Source organism: Dipodomys merriami, unplaced genomic scaffold (assembly GCF_024711535.1).
Source record: "Dipodomys merriami isolate MVZ:Mamm:240054 unplaced genomic scaffold, mDipMer1.0.p SCAF_12, whole genome shotgun sequence".
Lineage (NCBI taxonomy): Eukaryota > Metazoa > Chordata > Mammalia > Rodentia > Heteromyidae > Dipodomys > Dipodomys merriami.
In genome coordinates, this window is record NW_027202493.1 from 4270351 (window position 1) to 4284622 (window position 14272).

The following is a 14272-nucleotide window of genomic DNA, read 5'->3' on the forward strand; positions in this document are numbered from 1 at the left end:
AGAAGGAGAAGAAGGAGAAGAAGGAGAAGAAGAAGAAGAAGAAGAAGAAGAAGAAGAAGAAGAAGAAGAAGAAGAAGAAGAAGAAGAAGAAGAAGAAGAAGAAGAAGAAGAAGAAGAAGAAGAAGAAAAATAATGGTGAAGATGTGGGAGGAAAGGAACCTTTATATATTACTGATTGCTATGGGAATCAGTGTGGAGTTTCATCAAAAAACTAAAAATGGGTCTATCTTATGACCCATTAAAAAGGAGATAGAGAGAGAAGATGATTAAGAAAAAATAATATATATGTATATATAGGGGTAACTTGCTCAAAGTATATTATATACATGCTGTAAATACCACAGTGAAACCCCTCTGTATAGTTCATGCTAAGCCAATAATAAAAACTTAAAATGGAGACTATAAATGGGCTTAAAATGGAGACTACAAGTTTATTTAAAATGTAAAAAAAGGTGAAAGAAACTAAAAGTGCTTTTGAGAACCCTCTTGCATAACTAATATAGCCTAGTTTTTACAAACTAAGGAAAAAAACCTTAAAAATAAAAATTTAAATACCCATTTCTATTCATTACATTCAATTTAAAATTTTACTCTGATTTTTTCCTGCACATATTTTAGTCTTTCATTTGGATTTATACTAACTTTTGCTGGAAAAAAGTGAAAAAGTCACCAATTACATTTTTATAGGAATAGAACAAGCAATCCTAAAATTCTTCTGGAGGCACAAGAAACCCTAAATATCCAAAGCTATCAGAACATAAAGAGCAGTGATGGAGGTATCATAATACCAGACTGCAAATGATACTGCAGAGCCATTGTAACAAAAACAGCAGGGTATGGCACAAAAACAGACACAAAGACCAGTGGAAGAACTAGAAATGAACCTAATCAAACCCCTTCATCTACTATTGACAAAGGTAACAAAACCATACACTTGAAAAAAAAAAAAAAAAAGATAGCCCCTTTAACAATGGATACCATAAACCTAAATGGAGAAGACTGAAACTAGATTTCTACGTTTCACCCTATATAAAAATCAGCTAAAAATGGACCAAAAATGGAACTTTTAAACTATGAGAGGAAAACACTTTAAGATATATCTATAAGACTCTATAGATATATCTATATATCTATATAGATCTGTAAATAATAGCAAGAACTGGCAAATGGAATTGCCTAGAATTAAAAGTTCTGCACAGAAAAAGAAATGAACAGAGTGAAAAAACAGCCTGCAGAATGGGAAAAAAAGAGGATCTCCCAGGTATTTATGCAACAGGGGATTTGTAGCCAGAATACATGAAAGAATTCAAAAATATTGAATAATGAAAGGGAAAAGAATCCAGTCGCTAAAAGGGCAATGGGACTGAAGACACTTTTCAAAATTTAAAAGGACAAATGGCCAATAATAACTACATGAGGAAATGTTCATCATCCTTAGCCATCAAGGAAATGCAAATGAAAACAACATTAAGGCTGATGTAGTATACACATGTATAATACCAGCTGTTTATGAGGTGAATATAGGAGGGTCATGGTTTGAGAATCCCTGAACAAAATTGTAACTCTAAAAAGCTACTGAAAATAAATTATGAAAAGAAGAGGACTCCAGAGCAAAAGTAATGTATATATGATTAATAGATTTTTGAAAAGGTGATAAGTACACAATGGGTTAAGATTATTCTCTTCAATATATAATATTGGGATATATAGACAGTCACAAGCAAAAGGACGAAATTGGGCCATTATATCATGTGCAAAAATCAATTCACCTCATGTACAAAAGTCAATGAATGACAAACTCAAACAAAAGATGGGAAATTCTTTTTTTCTTTTTTCTTTTCTTTTTTTTTTTTTCTTGCCTGTCCTGGGGCTTTTGAACCCAGGGCTTGGGCACTGTCCCTGAGCTTCTTTTGCTCAAGGCTAGCACTCTACCATTTGAGCCACAGTGCCACTTCTGGCTTTTTCTGTTTATTTGGTACTGGGGAATCGAACCCAGAAAAGGCCTCATGCATGCTAGGCAAGCACTCTACCACTAAGCCACATTCCTAGCTTTAACATTATAGACAATGAATATATTGAAAATAATACTGTGCTGCTCAAATCCTGTAATAAAAGAAAACCTGGGAAAATTCTAAAGCTTCCAGAAGGAAACAGGGTGAAAGTTACATGAGTTGGGCCTTGACAAATGGTTTCTTAGATATGAGCCCAAAAACATGGTCATAAAATCAAAACCAGACAAATTAAGACCACCATGATATATGTGGAGGTACTCTTCAACAAAAACGTGGAGTAAAAGGAACTGTTGCACACTGCTCATGGATGTACAAATTAATACAAGCAATAGGGTATATGGCATAGCTTTTAAAATAAAACTACTATGTGATATAGTAATTCCATTTCAGAATATAAAGAAATTGGAATCAACATGCTAAAAAAAAAAGGATCTGCATGCCCTTCATGAATACTGCTGTTTTCTGCACAATAGCCAAGATTTTTTAAAAAATCTAAATACTAATCAATGGATGAGTAGAGGAAGAAAATGCAGAATACTAGGAACCATTAGCAGCTTTAAAGAAGAAAATTCTGTCAATTGTGACAACATGAATAAATTTGGAATACATTATGTTAAATGAAATAAGCCAAGAATTAAAAAGACAAATATATTCTGATTTTGTTTTTGGTCAGTCGTGGGGCTTGAACTCTGGGCTTGGACACTGTTTCTCAGCTCTTAAGCTCAAGGCTAGTGCTCTACCATTTGAGCCACAGTGCCACTTCCAGTTTTTCAGTGGTTTATTGGAGATAAGAGTCTCACAGACTTTCCTGTCCCAGCTGGCTTTGAATCGCGATCTTCAGATTTCAGCTTCTTGAGTAACTAAGATTACAGGCATGAGCCACCAGTGCCTGGCCTATATTCTGATCTTGATCATAAGTGAAATCTAAATAAGCTACAGTCAAAAAAGCAGAGAATAGAGTGATGGTTCTACTCAAGAAGTAGTCTAGAGGAGCCCAGGACCAGCCCACAAAAAAAGGAAAGTTTAACTTACACTACAATATACATGGTCCTTAAGGGCTCTAGTTAAGTGAACTAAGTCAGAAAGATGAATACTGAATAATTCCACCTATGTGTGGTACCTGGAAACAAAGTCTATGGTGGTTGTCAGGGAATTGGGGCACTGTGGTCTCATGGAGAGAGATTCAGTTTTACAAGATGTCAAGAATTAACGAGACACATGATGGTGGTGAGGTGGTGGCTGTACATTCTGAATCTGTTTAATACCACTGAATTAAGATGATTAAGATGGAGAATTTTTGTTATGTGTATAAATAAATAAATATAAATAAATAAATATAAAATATAAATAAATAATATAAATAAATAAATATAAAATAAATAAATAAATATAAATAAATAAATAAAAGGTTGGGGGGAAAGCTACTGGTTGATTGATATATTGTGAAATGACTATATTCATAAACAAATAATTTTGAAGCATGAATTTTTGTAATTCTATTTACCATATCAGGTCCACAGATACTGCCATCTTCTACAAATGTATCATCTCTGTGTCCAGGAGAAGAAACTCTGGTGACGGTGCCTGCTTGTTTTGGAGAGGGTTTAAACACAGACACACAGACATCTTCTCGCACATGTGCGTAAACCACTGAGTAATTGACTCGTATTAGTAACCTCTTGTGTGGCCATAAACAAACTAATTTTCCACATAACACATTTCTGAAAGTATAAGGAAAATCGTTGTCTTATCCTTTAGAAATAACATTACAGCTGATAACTTTGATCTGTATCATTATGACAGTTAGCAGTTCCCATTCCTCTACATTGTGTACTTTCTTAGTGCCACACCTAATGTGTAAATATAGTTCATTCTTGGCTCACATAGTAGACAGTGAGTTCAAAAGAATGTTTCCCAAATTTAAATCTACATTTCAGTAGTTTTTCTCTCAATAAAGTATTTTTAGCACTTACAATATGACTTTTTGTTGTTGAAGATGATTTAGCAAGTGGGGAATGCATGAATTCTCAGATTTGACATCCCCTTTCTGCCCTGTATGCTAGCTACTGAAATTTGAGCAAATAACCATTAAACTTCAATGAGACAATTCTTACTACAGACACACAATATGTATGCATATATATATGTATATGTCAAATGTATATCATAATTCTATAGCACATGTAAGAGGCCTAACAATATCTAGCTCATCACAATCATAGAGCTCTTTTTATGGTCTTTCTTGCTTTAACATTATAGACAATGAACATACTGAAAATAATATTGCTGTGCTCAAATCCTGGAATAAAAGAAAACCTTGGAAAATACTATTAACAGAATATATTATTCCAGGATTTTAGAAATAGGTAACCCACATTCCAAATAATTACAATTTCTAACTACATACTCAAAGGCACAAAATGAAGAGCCACAGTTTCCAAATCTATCTCCTCTGGAATTCATTTCATCATAACAAGCAAAGGTAGCCCCTTTAGCATCTAAAAACAAGGATAACAAAACAATGAATTAAATATACATTACAGAACTCAAACTATATCACAAAAATTATTGAGCCAGCCTATGAAGAAATAACATGATCTCTATCAAAGTTACAAAGAAGAATTTTCAGAGAGGTCCTAAATCTAAGCCTGGAATGCTTTGTTCTGTATCAAACACAATTAAATAGCAACTCTATTAGGATGTGTTTGTATTTTAAGGAAAACTGGCAGCTGCAGCCCTCTGTTTCTCCTAAATTGTTCCCTCTGTCTTAGTTCCATATCTAATGTGATAGGATAGTGTGTTCTTATTGGTACAGAAATAGTATCGAGAGCACAATATTTTATTACTTTTAACCAAATCAAATAACTTTTTATTTAACTCTCTTTGTAACCTTCTATAGTCCATCCCTGTGTTTCCCAGCATCCTAACCATCTATAAGTAAGGAATACCGAATTTTCAAATCCATCTGCCACAGCTGGATAGGTATGGTTTATGGCTATAATCCTAGCTACTCTGTAGGCTGAGATCTAAAGACTGGTTTAAAGTCAGCCCGGGCAAGGAAGTCCATGAGATTCTTATCTTTAATTAGCCACCAAAAAGCTAAAGCAAGAGCTGTGGCTCAAGTGGTAGAACACTAGCCTTGTGCAAAGAAAGCTTATGGACAGTGCCCAGGCCCTGAATTCAAGGCAAAAGACAAACACCCCCCCCCAAAAAAAAGATTAATCAGCTTCAATTCTTGGATATAGTGTATCTAGTTTTAAATCAAGAAGATTTCAAATATAATTACTGCTCCATCATTCCAGCAAGGTTTAAGGATTGTTTTAATGCTCATGTTCATCATTTGGAATAAGAATGAAAATTTTGCCAGGTGCTGGTGGCTCAAGCCTGCAATTCTACCTACTCAGGAGGCTGAGACCTGAGGATCATGGTTTGATGCCAGACCAGGCATGGAAGTCCAATTAACCATCAAAAAGATGGAAGTGGAGCTGTGGTTCAAGTGATAGAGCACCAGCTTTGAGTAAAAAAAAAGAGCTCAAGGACAGTGCCTAGGCCCTGAGTTCAATCCCTGAGTTCAATCCCCAAGACTAGTACACACACACACACACACACACACACACACACACACACACACACACACACACACACACACACACACACACACACACACACATAAATGAAGATCTTTTTTGTTGTTAGCATTGTTAACCAACCAAGGACTCCTCTTCAATGACTTCAAAGATTCTCACAGTTGGAGGGCCTTAGGTATAAATGTTGACCCCAGAAGCTCACTATCTGTACATACACAGGATGCTATAAAAGAGATCCACATAGATTTGTATGCAATCCACCAGCATCAGCAACTGTAATTTCTGAAACAATCTACCCTTGAACTCACATGATTTATGATGTATTTCTTTTTGCTTTACTCCTATCAACCCATTGTTTTGAATAAATCGAATTTAATTTCTCATTCCCTCTTTCCCAAACTATCATCTAAGTCAGGATCGCGATGGTGACATAATAGTTAAGAGAGGAGGAACAAGCACTCAATAATTAAAGTAAAAACATCTTCATGCCATACTTTGTAATTAAAATTCATGCAAGGGGCATCCATAATGAACAGAATACTACAAGTTTAGAAGATAGTTCATTTGTTTAATACTCCTGATTTTCTACACGACATACACAGGGCCAGCCCTTTTTGATGTCCAGTTGGTTCCCAGTTAGACTGAATGCATATCATTTCATAGCAGTCCTTGGTCAGAGAGCCCAGAGCAAGCTGCTCGATCAGGAGGATAAATAACCTAGTATGGAGTGTCCCACAATTTTCAGGCTCAAGCTCTGAGGCTCACAATGGCAGGTTATTGCAGCTTTGTTTCCTTGACCTTCTGTCACTCAATCCTTGCCATCCTGACACACCCTTTCCTGGTGGGGATTTTCTCCCCTGATCCCAGAGGTAGGCTTTGGTTCTGTCTTTAATTCAGAGGTTTTTAGAGAGATGATTATAGGCATGAGCCACAGACACCTGGCTTGATATTTTTTTAATATCATTTGTTAATTTTTTCCTTTGCCCTATTTTCATTGTTGTGTTTATTTTTCTCTTATCTGTCAGATTCCTTGAAATATCTTTTGCAGGACTGGTTTAGTGCTTGTAAATTGTTTTCTTTTTTAAAAATTTTTTATACTTCCTCAGTTATAACAGATAGCTTTACTGGCTACAGTAACTTAGACTGGCACTTATTTTCTTTCAGGCCTTGAAAACCCACATTTTATACCCTTCTTCTTTTAAGTCTCAAGAGATCTGCTGTTATGCTTTGTAAATGACAAGGTACTTTTCCCATGTGGAATTCAACATTCTTTAATTGTCTTTCATATTAAATGCTTTTTCTATATGACATGTGGAAGTTATTAAATACTTTTTTTTGCCAGTCTTGGAGCTTGAACTCAGGACCTGGGCACTGTCCCTGAGCCTCTCTTTGCTCAATGCTAGCACTCTACCACTTGAGCACCATTTGTGGCTTTTTCTGTTTATGTGGTACTGAGGAATCAAACCTAGGGCTTCATGCATGCTAGGCAAGCACTCTACCACAAAGCTACATTCCAAGCCCTTATTAAATATTTTTTAAATAACTTTTTTCTTTCTTTGGCATGACTGACTGCTATTCTGTCCACTCAAACTGATGTGATGACTTTTCATTTGTTTACATACATTGCTTCAGTCTTCTCAGATTAAAGTAATGAGGTAATTGGACAGGGGAAGAAGCATTTGTCTATTTCAGTACAAGTATTAGTGGCTGTCCATAAAAGCAACTTACTCATAAATGTCTCCATTTCAGAGGAGCATGGAATTCAGCCACTGAGTCTCACTTCAACATGCTTTTGAATGAAGCATGCCACTAGACCTAACATACCTATGAACTACACCTTTAAAGCCCTGACATAAAATAATAGTATATAAGCCATTTCTTCTTTGTCTTACTGAGCTTAAACTACAGCTGAAAGTAAGCTTACTAGGACAAAATTTAGCTTGGGAAACTTCAACTATCTGAACACACAGAATTGACCTACTTTGAGAGGAACATCTATGGAAAGTGAAATTAGTACTTAATCTGAGGTTACTTACTAGTTTTAGCTCAATGTAGACACTAATTATAGGTTCGTGGATCTCATGCAATACAAAATAAATTACAGTGGCTTTGTTTCTTAAGAAAGAGGTGAACATGACAACTTACAAAAAGCAATAGCCTTATAAAGTCTAATTCAACCACTTAAGGTGGTCAGATGTAGTAAACATTTATTTCCTCAAAATGGTGTTTACACCAACAGGGTTGCATGTTTACTTCTTTTTTTTTTTAATTTTATTTTATTTACATGTTTACTTCTTTACAGGCAGGAACTCCTTTACCATCCAACTGTAATTCCATCTGTCCTAAAGTAGGTACAAAACTCAGTTCACTCGTTCTATAGTGTTATTCTGGCCAGTTCCTGTATTTCCATTTCATGATGACCTTTAGATTTGTTGACAGTTCTATATATTCACCAGTGTTGTTACCATGAAATATTTAGAATTTCCCTCCCTTTTCAGCTGCCAACACAGCAGGAAATTTGAGAGATTTTTGCACCAACTCTTTCACAATGAAATCTACTGCTGTGTCAGTTTCATCATGTGTATAGCCACAGTAGGAACCATCACACTCAAACTACCGGATATGAGGCCTGAATCTGCAAGGTACTCTCACTGTTTCCTTTTAACTGTCATCTTGAGTTGTCACAGCTTTCATTGATAAAAACCATTCCTGTTGTATTGCAAGCACTCCCTCAGTGCTTTACATAGATTCAGTAGTTGTACCTTTCCAGCCCAGCTGAATGTTCCACTCAGAGAAGAAAACAGCTTTCCCTTGCAGCTGCTACAAGAAGTCTCACCCTCCATCTCCATCAGCTCGACAATCTCACACCTGCCAGCCTTGTTCTCCACCACCATGCCAACCAGGAGCTCAGAGCTTCCCCTTGGACCAGCTGGTGGCATCCACTCTGTCCAGTGTCGGTTGTACACATTGGTCCCAAACTCCTGATTCTCCAGGATCCATAGCAGGTACCCCTGGCCCCACTTTGGTCACAGTTGCACGGACAGAGCAGCCTCAGGGCAGAACAAGGACCAGCAGTGACACAAATATTATTATAAGTCATTGCCTTTTATCTAGCCTTGAACAGAAATGTGTAAGGCAGTCCTTGTACTTTATTCAAAAAACTTAAGGAAGAGATTCTTTGGCTTGTTTTATTGTATTTTTGTTTGTTTGTTTTAAATCATCAGCACTTTAATATAGAGAGGCTTCCTATCACATCTCCATAGTCTAAGACTGTTTCTGGAATGGCGATTTTTTTGGTGTTGAGGAAAATAATCACAAATCTCACAGACTCTATAATGACATTTTATGTTCATATTGATCTCAATACAGCTACAGCCCAAACCTAATAGAATTTTTGCTATAGCCTTTTACATTCAGCCTAATTTTTAGCTTGCCTAGTTAATGAGGGCAATTTCACCACTGCCATAACAGGGAACTTTTGGCCTGCCAAAATAGTTATTGGATCTAAAAAGTATCTAAGAATCCATGGGAGGAAAACTAGCAAACATTCAAGATCCAGTTGTGAACATTGTTATCCTGTCTTCAGAACCTCCCAACACCATCACATTCCTCAAAGCTTTTCTAACAAAATGTGAAAAGAAACCTCTTGGAAACTTACCCTACTTGTGCCACCAACATTCTTCATCATGCTTCCACTCTGTCATCTATTGTGCTATTTCCTTTCCTCTCTTTCTCAAATTCCTATGCATATTACAGTTTTCTTCAGATCTCCCAAGGAAACTACCAGTTAAATGGTTTAATAATTATCTGATATTTTAGTATAGATGGTGACCAGTGGAAATTTAAGTGATAACCTAGAACGTACCTAAGACCCCATAAAGAATATTCCAAAGAGACATTAAAAAAGTTTGCTCTGAAATTCTGAATTTCATCATTATTTTGTTAACAACCTACCATTCAGGGCAGTGGACCTACGTGGCAATTAATCTATTTATTTCTTAGATTTAGAAATCAACTAGTTCTCTTCTTAATTTTTGTGTGAAAATCTCAAATAGGAGATATTGCAACAAAGAATAAACAATGGTGAGAATCTGAAAATCTCAACTTTGTGACTGAATATTTTCAAGGGGACTAAGAAAACTAGCAAGCTAGAAACAATTTTTGTCCTTTTTAATGACAACTGGATCCTACAATAGAAACCAGATCAAAAAATTCCCAGTATCTAAGAATCAAGAGCATCTTAAGGCTCTATTACTTGTCATTTTTCTATTGTTAACTTTAGATATTAAAACAGAAACATTTTTGAAAAAGCCAATATCCCATGAGAAGGCTTTCCTTCAGTGGTGTAATTTTTTTAAAAATTATAGATATAAATATATATATTCATATATAAATTTAAGGATTGTTTTGTTGTTGTTACTTTGTTTTAATTTGGGGGGAATTGTGTGTGTATGCCAGTCCTAGGGCTTGAACTCAGGGTCTGGGTGCTGTCCCTAAGCTTTGTTGCCCAAGTCTTAGTGCTCTACCACTTGAGCCACAGTTGGTTTCCTTTAACACTAATATACACTAGGCAAGCTGTTAGTCCTTCACATTGAGTTGGTATTTTTACCCTAAAAATTATAGAATTTGGAGTAATCAGAAGAAAATTATGTTTATTACCTTCTCCAATTAATCTTTTACACTGTTCATCAAAAATTCGACAAGCTCCATTATAGCAGAAGGCTTCATTGTTACTACAGTAGTGTCCATTGCGTACAAAAGTGTCAGGCATACATTCTGATTGGTTCCCATTACAATATTCATCAAAATCACACTCTAGGTCAATTGCTTTCCGGCAAAGGTTATTAATTGGTTTTATCTAACAGGGAAAGAAAATACAATAAAATATTAATTATTAATTGTGCTGCATTTTTCCTCCTAAAGGTATAAATTTTCATATATACTTGCTCTTGTTGCTTAGAATAACACAAAAACAAAATTGTGTCACTATCAAGTATTACATAGAGATTTGAGTGACTAAATTTCTGGCACATTAAAAAAATTGAGTAATTTTGAGAGAGGCTAGAAACTCAAAAGATAAGCAGACTACCACAGAAGACAGAAGAGTTAAAGAATTTATATATAGTATATCAACCTGTCAACCTGCACTAACATCAACTCAAAATGGATTGAAGACCTCAACATTAAACCTGAAACTCTGAAACTACTGCAGGACAGAGTAGGAGAGACACTTGAACTTATAGGCACAGGCAGGAACTTCCTGAACAGAGTCCCAGAGTCACAACAAATTGGAGATTCAACAAATGGGAAAAATGGGACTCAACAAATGGGATTCAACAAATGAGATATTTACCAGCAATATATTAAATAAAGGCCTAATATCCATTATATACAGGGAGCTCAAGAAACTAATCCCTCCTAAATCTAACACACCAATTACTAAATTGGCAAGGGAGCCAATGAGAGACTTCTCAGAAAAGGAGGTAAAAATGGCAAAGAAACACATGAGGAAATGTTTATCATCCCTGGCCATAAAGGAACTGCAAATAAAAACAATCCTGAGATACCACCTTAACCCAGTCACAATGGCCTATCTCTTAAATTCAAACAACAAATGCTGGGGGAGATGCAGAGAAAGAGGAACCCTATTGCATTGCTGGTGGGAATGTTACACTAATACAACCACTCTGGAAAGCAGTCTGGAGTTTCCTCAGAAAACTAAAAATAGACATACCCTATGATCTAGCCATACCACTCCTAGACATATAGCCCTGAGCAACAGGACCCAGTATACAACAAAGACACCTGCACTTCCATATTCATTGCTGCACTGTTCATAATAGCCAAAATTTGGAAAGGACCCAGATGCCCCATTATAAATGAATAGACCCAAAAACTGTGGTACCTATATACAATGGAATTTTACATAGCCATTAGAAAGGATAAAACAATGGCATTCGCAAGGAAATGGATGGAACAAGAACAAATCATGTTGAAGCAAGGTAAGCCAAGATCACACAGACAAATGGTGCATGTTCTCCCTGATATGTAGATGTTAGATTTAAAGCGCAATGAGGTGTGACAAAGTAAACAAGACCCAAGTTATCCGCACATAGTGAGACCAAAAGAGAAAAGCACCAAATTCTAATACCCAAGTACCTCTTCATTTTTATATAAAATAATATGCATATCAAAAAGAACCCCAAAGATAAGAAAAGGACCTCTTCTTAATTAGTACTATGATTTTCTGATGATTCTGTATTCTTTACCTAATATATGGTGTATGCGCATGCACATCTGAGGGAAGGTGGGAGCAGAGCACAGAATCAGTGGAAAGCGGGTGAAAAAATACAGTAGAGGGGCCTATCAGCTGCACTGGACATTGATGAGAGTGAACTAAACATCTCAAGGGCAGAGATGGGAGTGAGGGAACGAGAGCGGAGGCAACAGCTGACATAAAGCAAAAGGAAAGAAATGTACATAGTTTTGGAGTTCCAGGAAGATGGTGGAGGAGAAGCTGGAGGCTAAACAAGCCCTCGCATAGAAAGCAGTTTTAGTGTTCCAGTGAACAGTCCTAAGCCAGAGAATCACACCAAGTGTGCTATCACAGTACAGAGAGTTAGGCCAGAGAGGGAAAATCCAGGCAAGGAGACAGATCTGAGCATTTGCCAGCAGCTACCGTGGCGGCGGCAGTGGTGGTGGCAGTGGCGGCGGCAGCCATAGCCGCCATACCTGCAACACAGAGTCCAGGACAAAGGCGCCAGATGCAGCAGGCGAGCAGATTCTACTCAACACCAGCAAGAACTGATAAAGAGCAGACATCTTTATCCTGCAGTTTGCAGACCAGAGACAACCCAGGAACCAAGACTCGGGCATGAGTAGAAGCCTGACATCAGAGGAGGGAAGGCCACCCCCCCCACACTACCAGAGATCTCCATCTTTGATAATGACAAAGGCCTGGCTGAGCAGCTAGCTCCAACTCAGGCCTTGGAAGAAAACAAGAGTCATTTAGCAGGTCACAGGAACCTAACCTGACCTGCCAGGCTCAGCTCCCCCCAGGGAAAAGTCACCCAGCTTAGGCGACCAGCCCCAGGAGTGACTTTCTTCACTGGGTAAACAGAGCCAGAGGCTGCCCCTCACTACAGCAGCCTTGACAATCAATTGAAATTCAGTAAACATAAACCCTGAGAATGGCTCCAGGCTGGGCTCTGTGAGTTTCTCAGAAGCTAGCTTCTCAGGGAAAAGCGGCTGTTTGCTGAAAGGCCACAACTCTACCCAGAACCTAGCCTCATCACAGCATCTCCAAACTAAAGGAAACAGCCATATCCCTCTTTGGTGATACTCAAAGCAGATCACCCTCCCATTGAACTAGCCTGGGAGGAGGATCACAAAATCCTGAGTAAAGCAGAGCATTTTTCTGCCTGCTCAAATAAACTGACTTAAGAAACCAACCAAGCCACAGGAAAATCACCACAAGCAGACCAGAGACTACAACAAGAGACTGGTTACGGACACAAGGGAGATACAGGATCTTCCCATCCGCCCCCCCCCCCCCCAAAAAAAATCAAAGAACTTTTTTGTACCTTTTATAAATGTTTTTTTCTAAAACTTTTTTTTAATTTTTAAATTTTAACTTAAAATTTTTTTTGTTTTCTATTAACTTTTTTCTTCATCTTATAATTTTTATTTTAGTGGTATATGTGTGTGTAGTTTTTTTTTTCCTTAAAATTTTTTTTTGTTTAGCTCTACTGACAATTTGATCCTCTTATTTTCTTTCCTTCTCATTCTTATCACTTTTTCTTCTCTTTCATTCTTCTTTGTGTGACTTAATTGCTGTTCTCCTCATCCTCAGATATGCCCATAGTCAATTATTAGATCTTAGACACCATTGTGTACACACTTAATCCAGAAATTTATTACTCAATTTAAAACCTCTTGGACTTAAATTCCTTAATAGCAATACTACCTCTTTATACCCATATAATATTTTAAGCATTTTTAGTTTTAAGTTTTTATCCCTCCCCTTCTCTTATTCTATCCACGTTCTTCTCTGAATATTACATTTTTAATTTACATAATTTTTTATTTTTGTTTTTCTATTTTTTCTTGTCTTTTTTTCTTTCTCTTTCTTCTTTCTCTACTATCATTCTATCCAACCTATTTCCCACTTTGAGATTAGGATTAAGTTAACTCTCTCACTGCCTTTCCACATCCCTCTATACCTATTTTTACCCAGATCTCTCCCTAAACCTTATAATTTCTGTTTGCCAAATTCTTCTTTGTGGTTCAGCCAGTTAATACATAGTTGTTTGATGTTGAATAGCTATATCTGCTGAACTAGATTGTATTCTGCAGACTTTTGACTGTGCAACTAAAGACTTTGGTTGATGCTTGCCTTAAAATAGTGTGCTAGCACAAAACTGGTGTTACTTTCATCCCAAATGGGCAGAGCAGCCGGAAAAACACAAGAAAAATAGCAAGTCCGGGTATCTCAACTCCCACTCATGATAATCAGAGGACAGAAAAGAAAATGAATAATCCAGAGGAGCATTCCCAAAAAGCTCTACAAACACTATTGGTAAATATGGTAAATAAAAAGATTGAAAACCTGCAAAGGACTCAGTATGAGCATGATAGGGAGAGAAAGGAGGCAAAACAAAGGTTAATACAGGA

General features: G+C 36.8%; 1 protein-coding gene across 2 annotated transcripts in view; it reads right to left on the reverse strand.

The window, feature by feature from the left end:
- Positions 1-14272, reverse strand: part of LOC138823153 (disintegrin and metalloproteinase domain-containing protein 5-like) — a 75897-nt gene that overhangs the window by 20653 nt on the left and 40972 nt on the right. For both annotated transcript variants that reach the window (XM_070016123.1, XM_070016122.1), the window contains exons 14-16: positions 10259-10457; positions 4420-4510; positions 3517-3733 (exon numbers count right to left, since the gene is read on the reverse strand). In XM_070016123.1, the coding sequence (XP_069872224.1) occupies positions 3517-3733; positions 4420-4510; positions 10259-10457 (507 nt within the window). The remainder of the gene's footprint in view (positions 1-3516; positions 3734-4419; positions 4511-10258; positions 10458-14272) is intronic.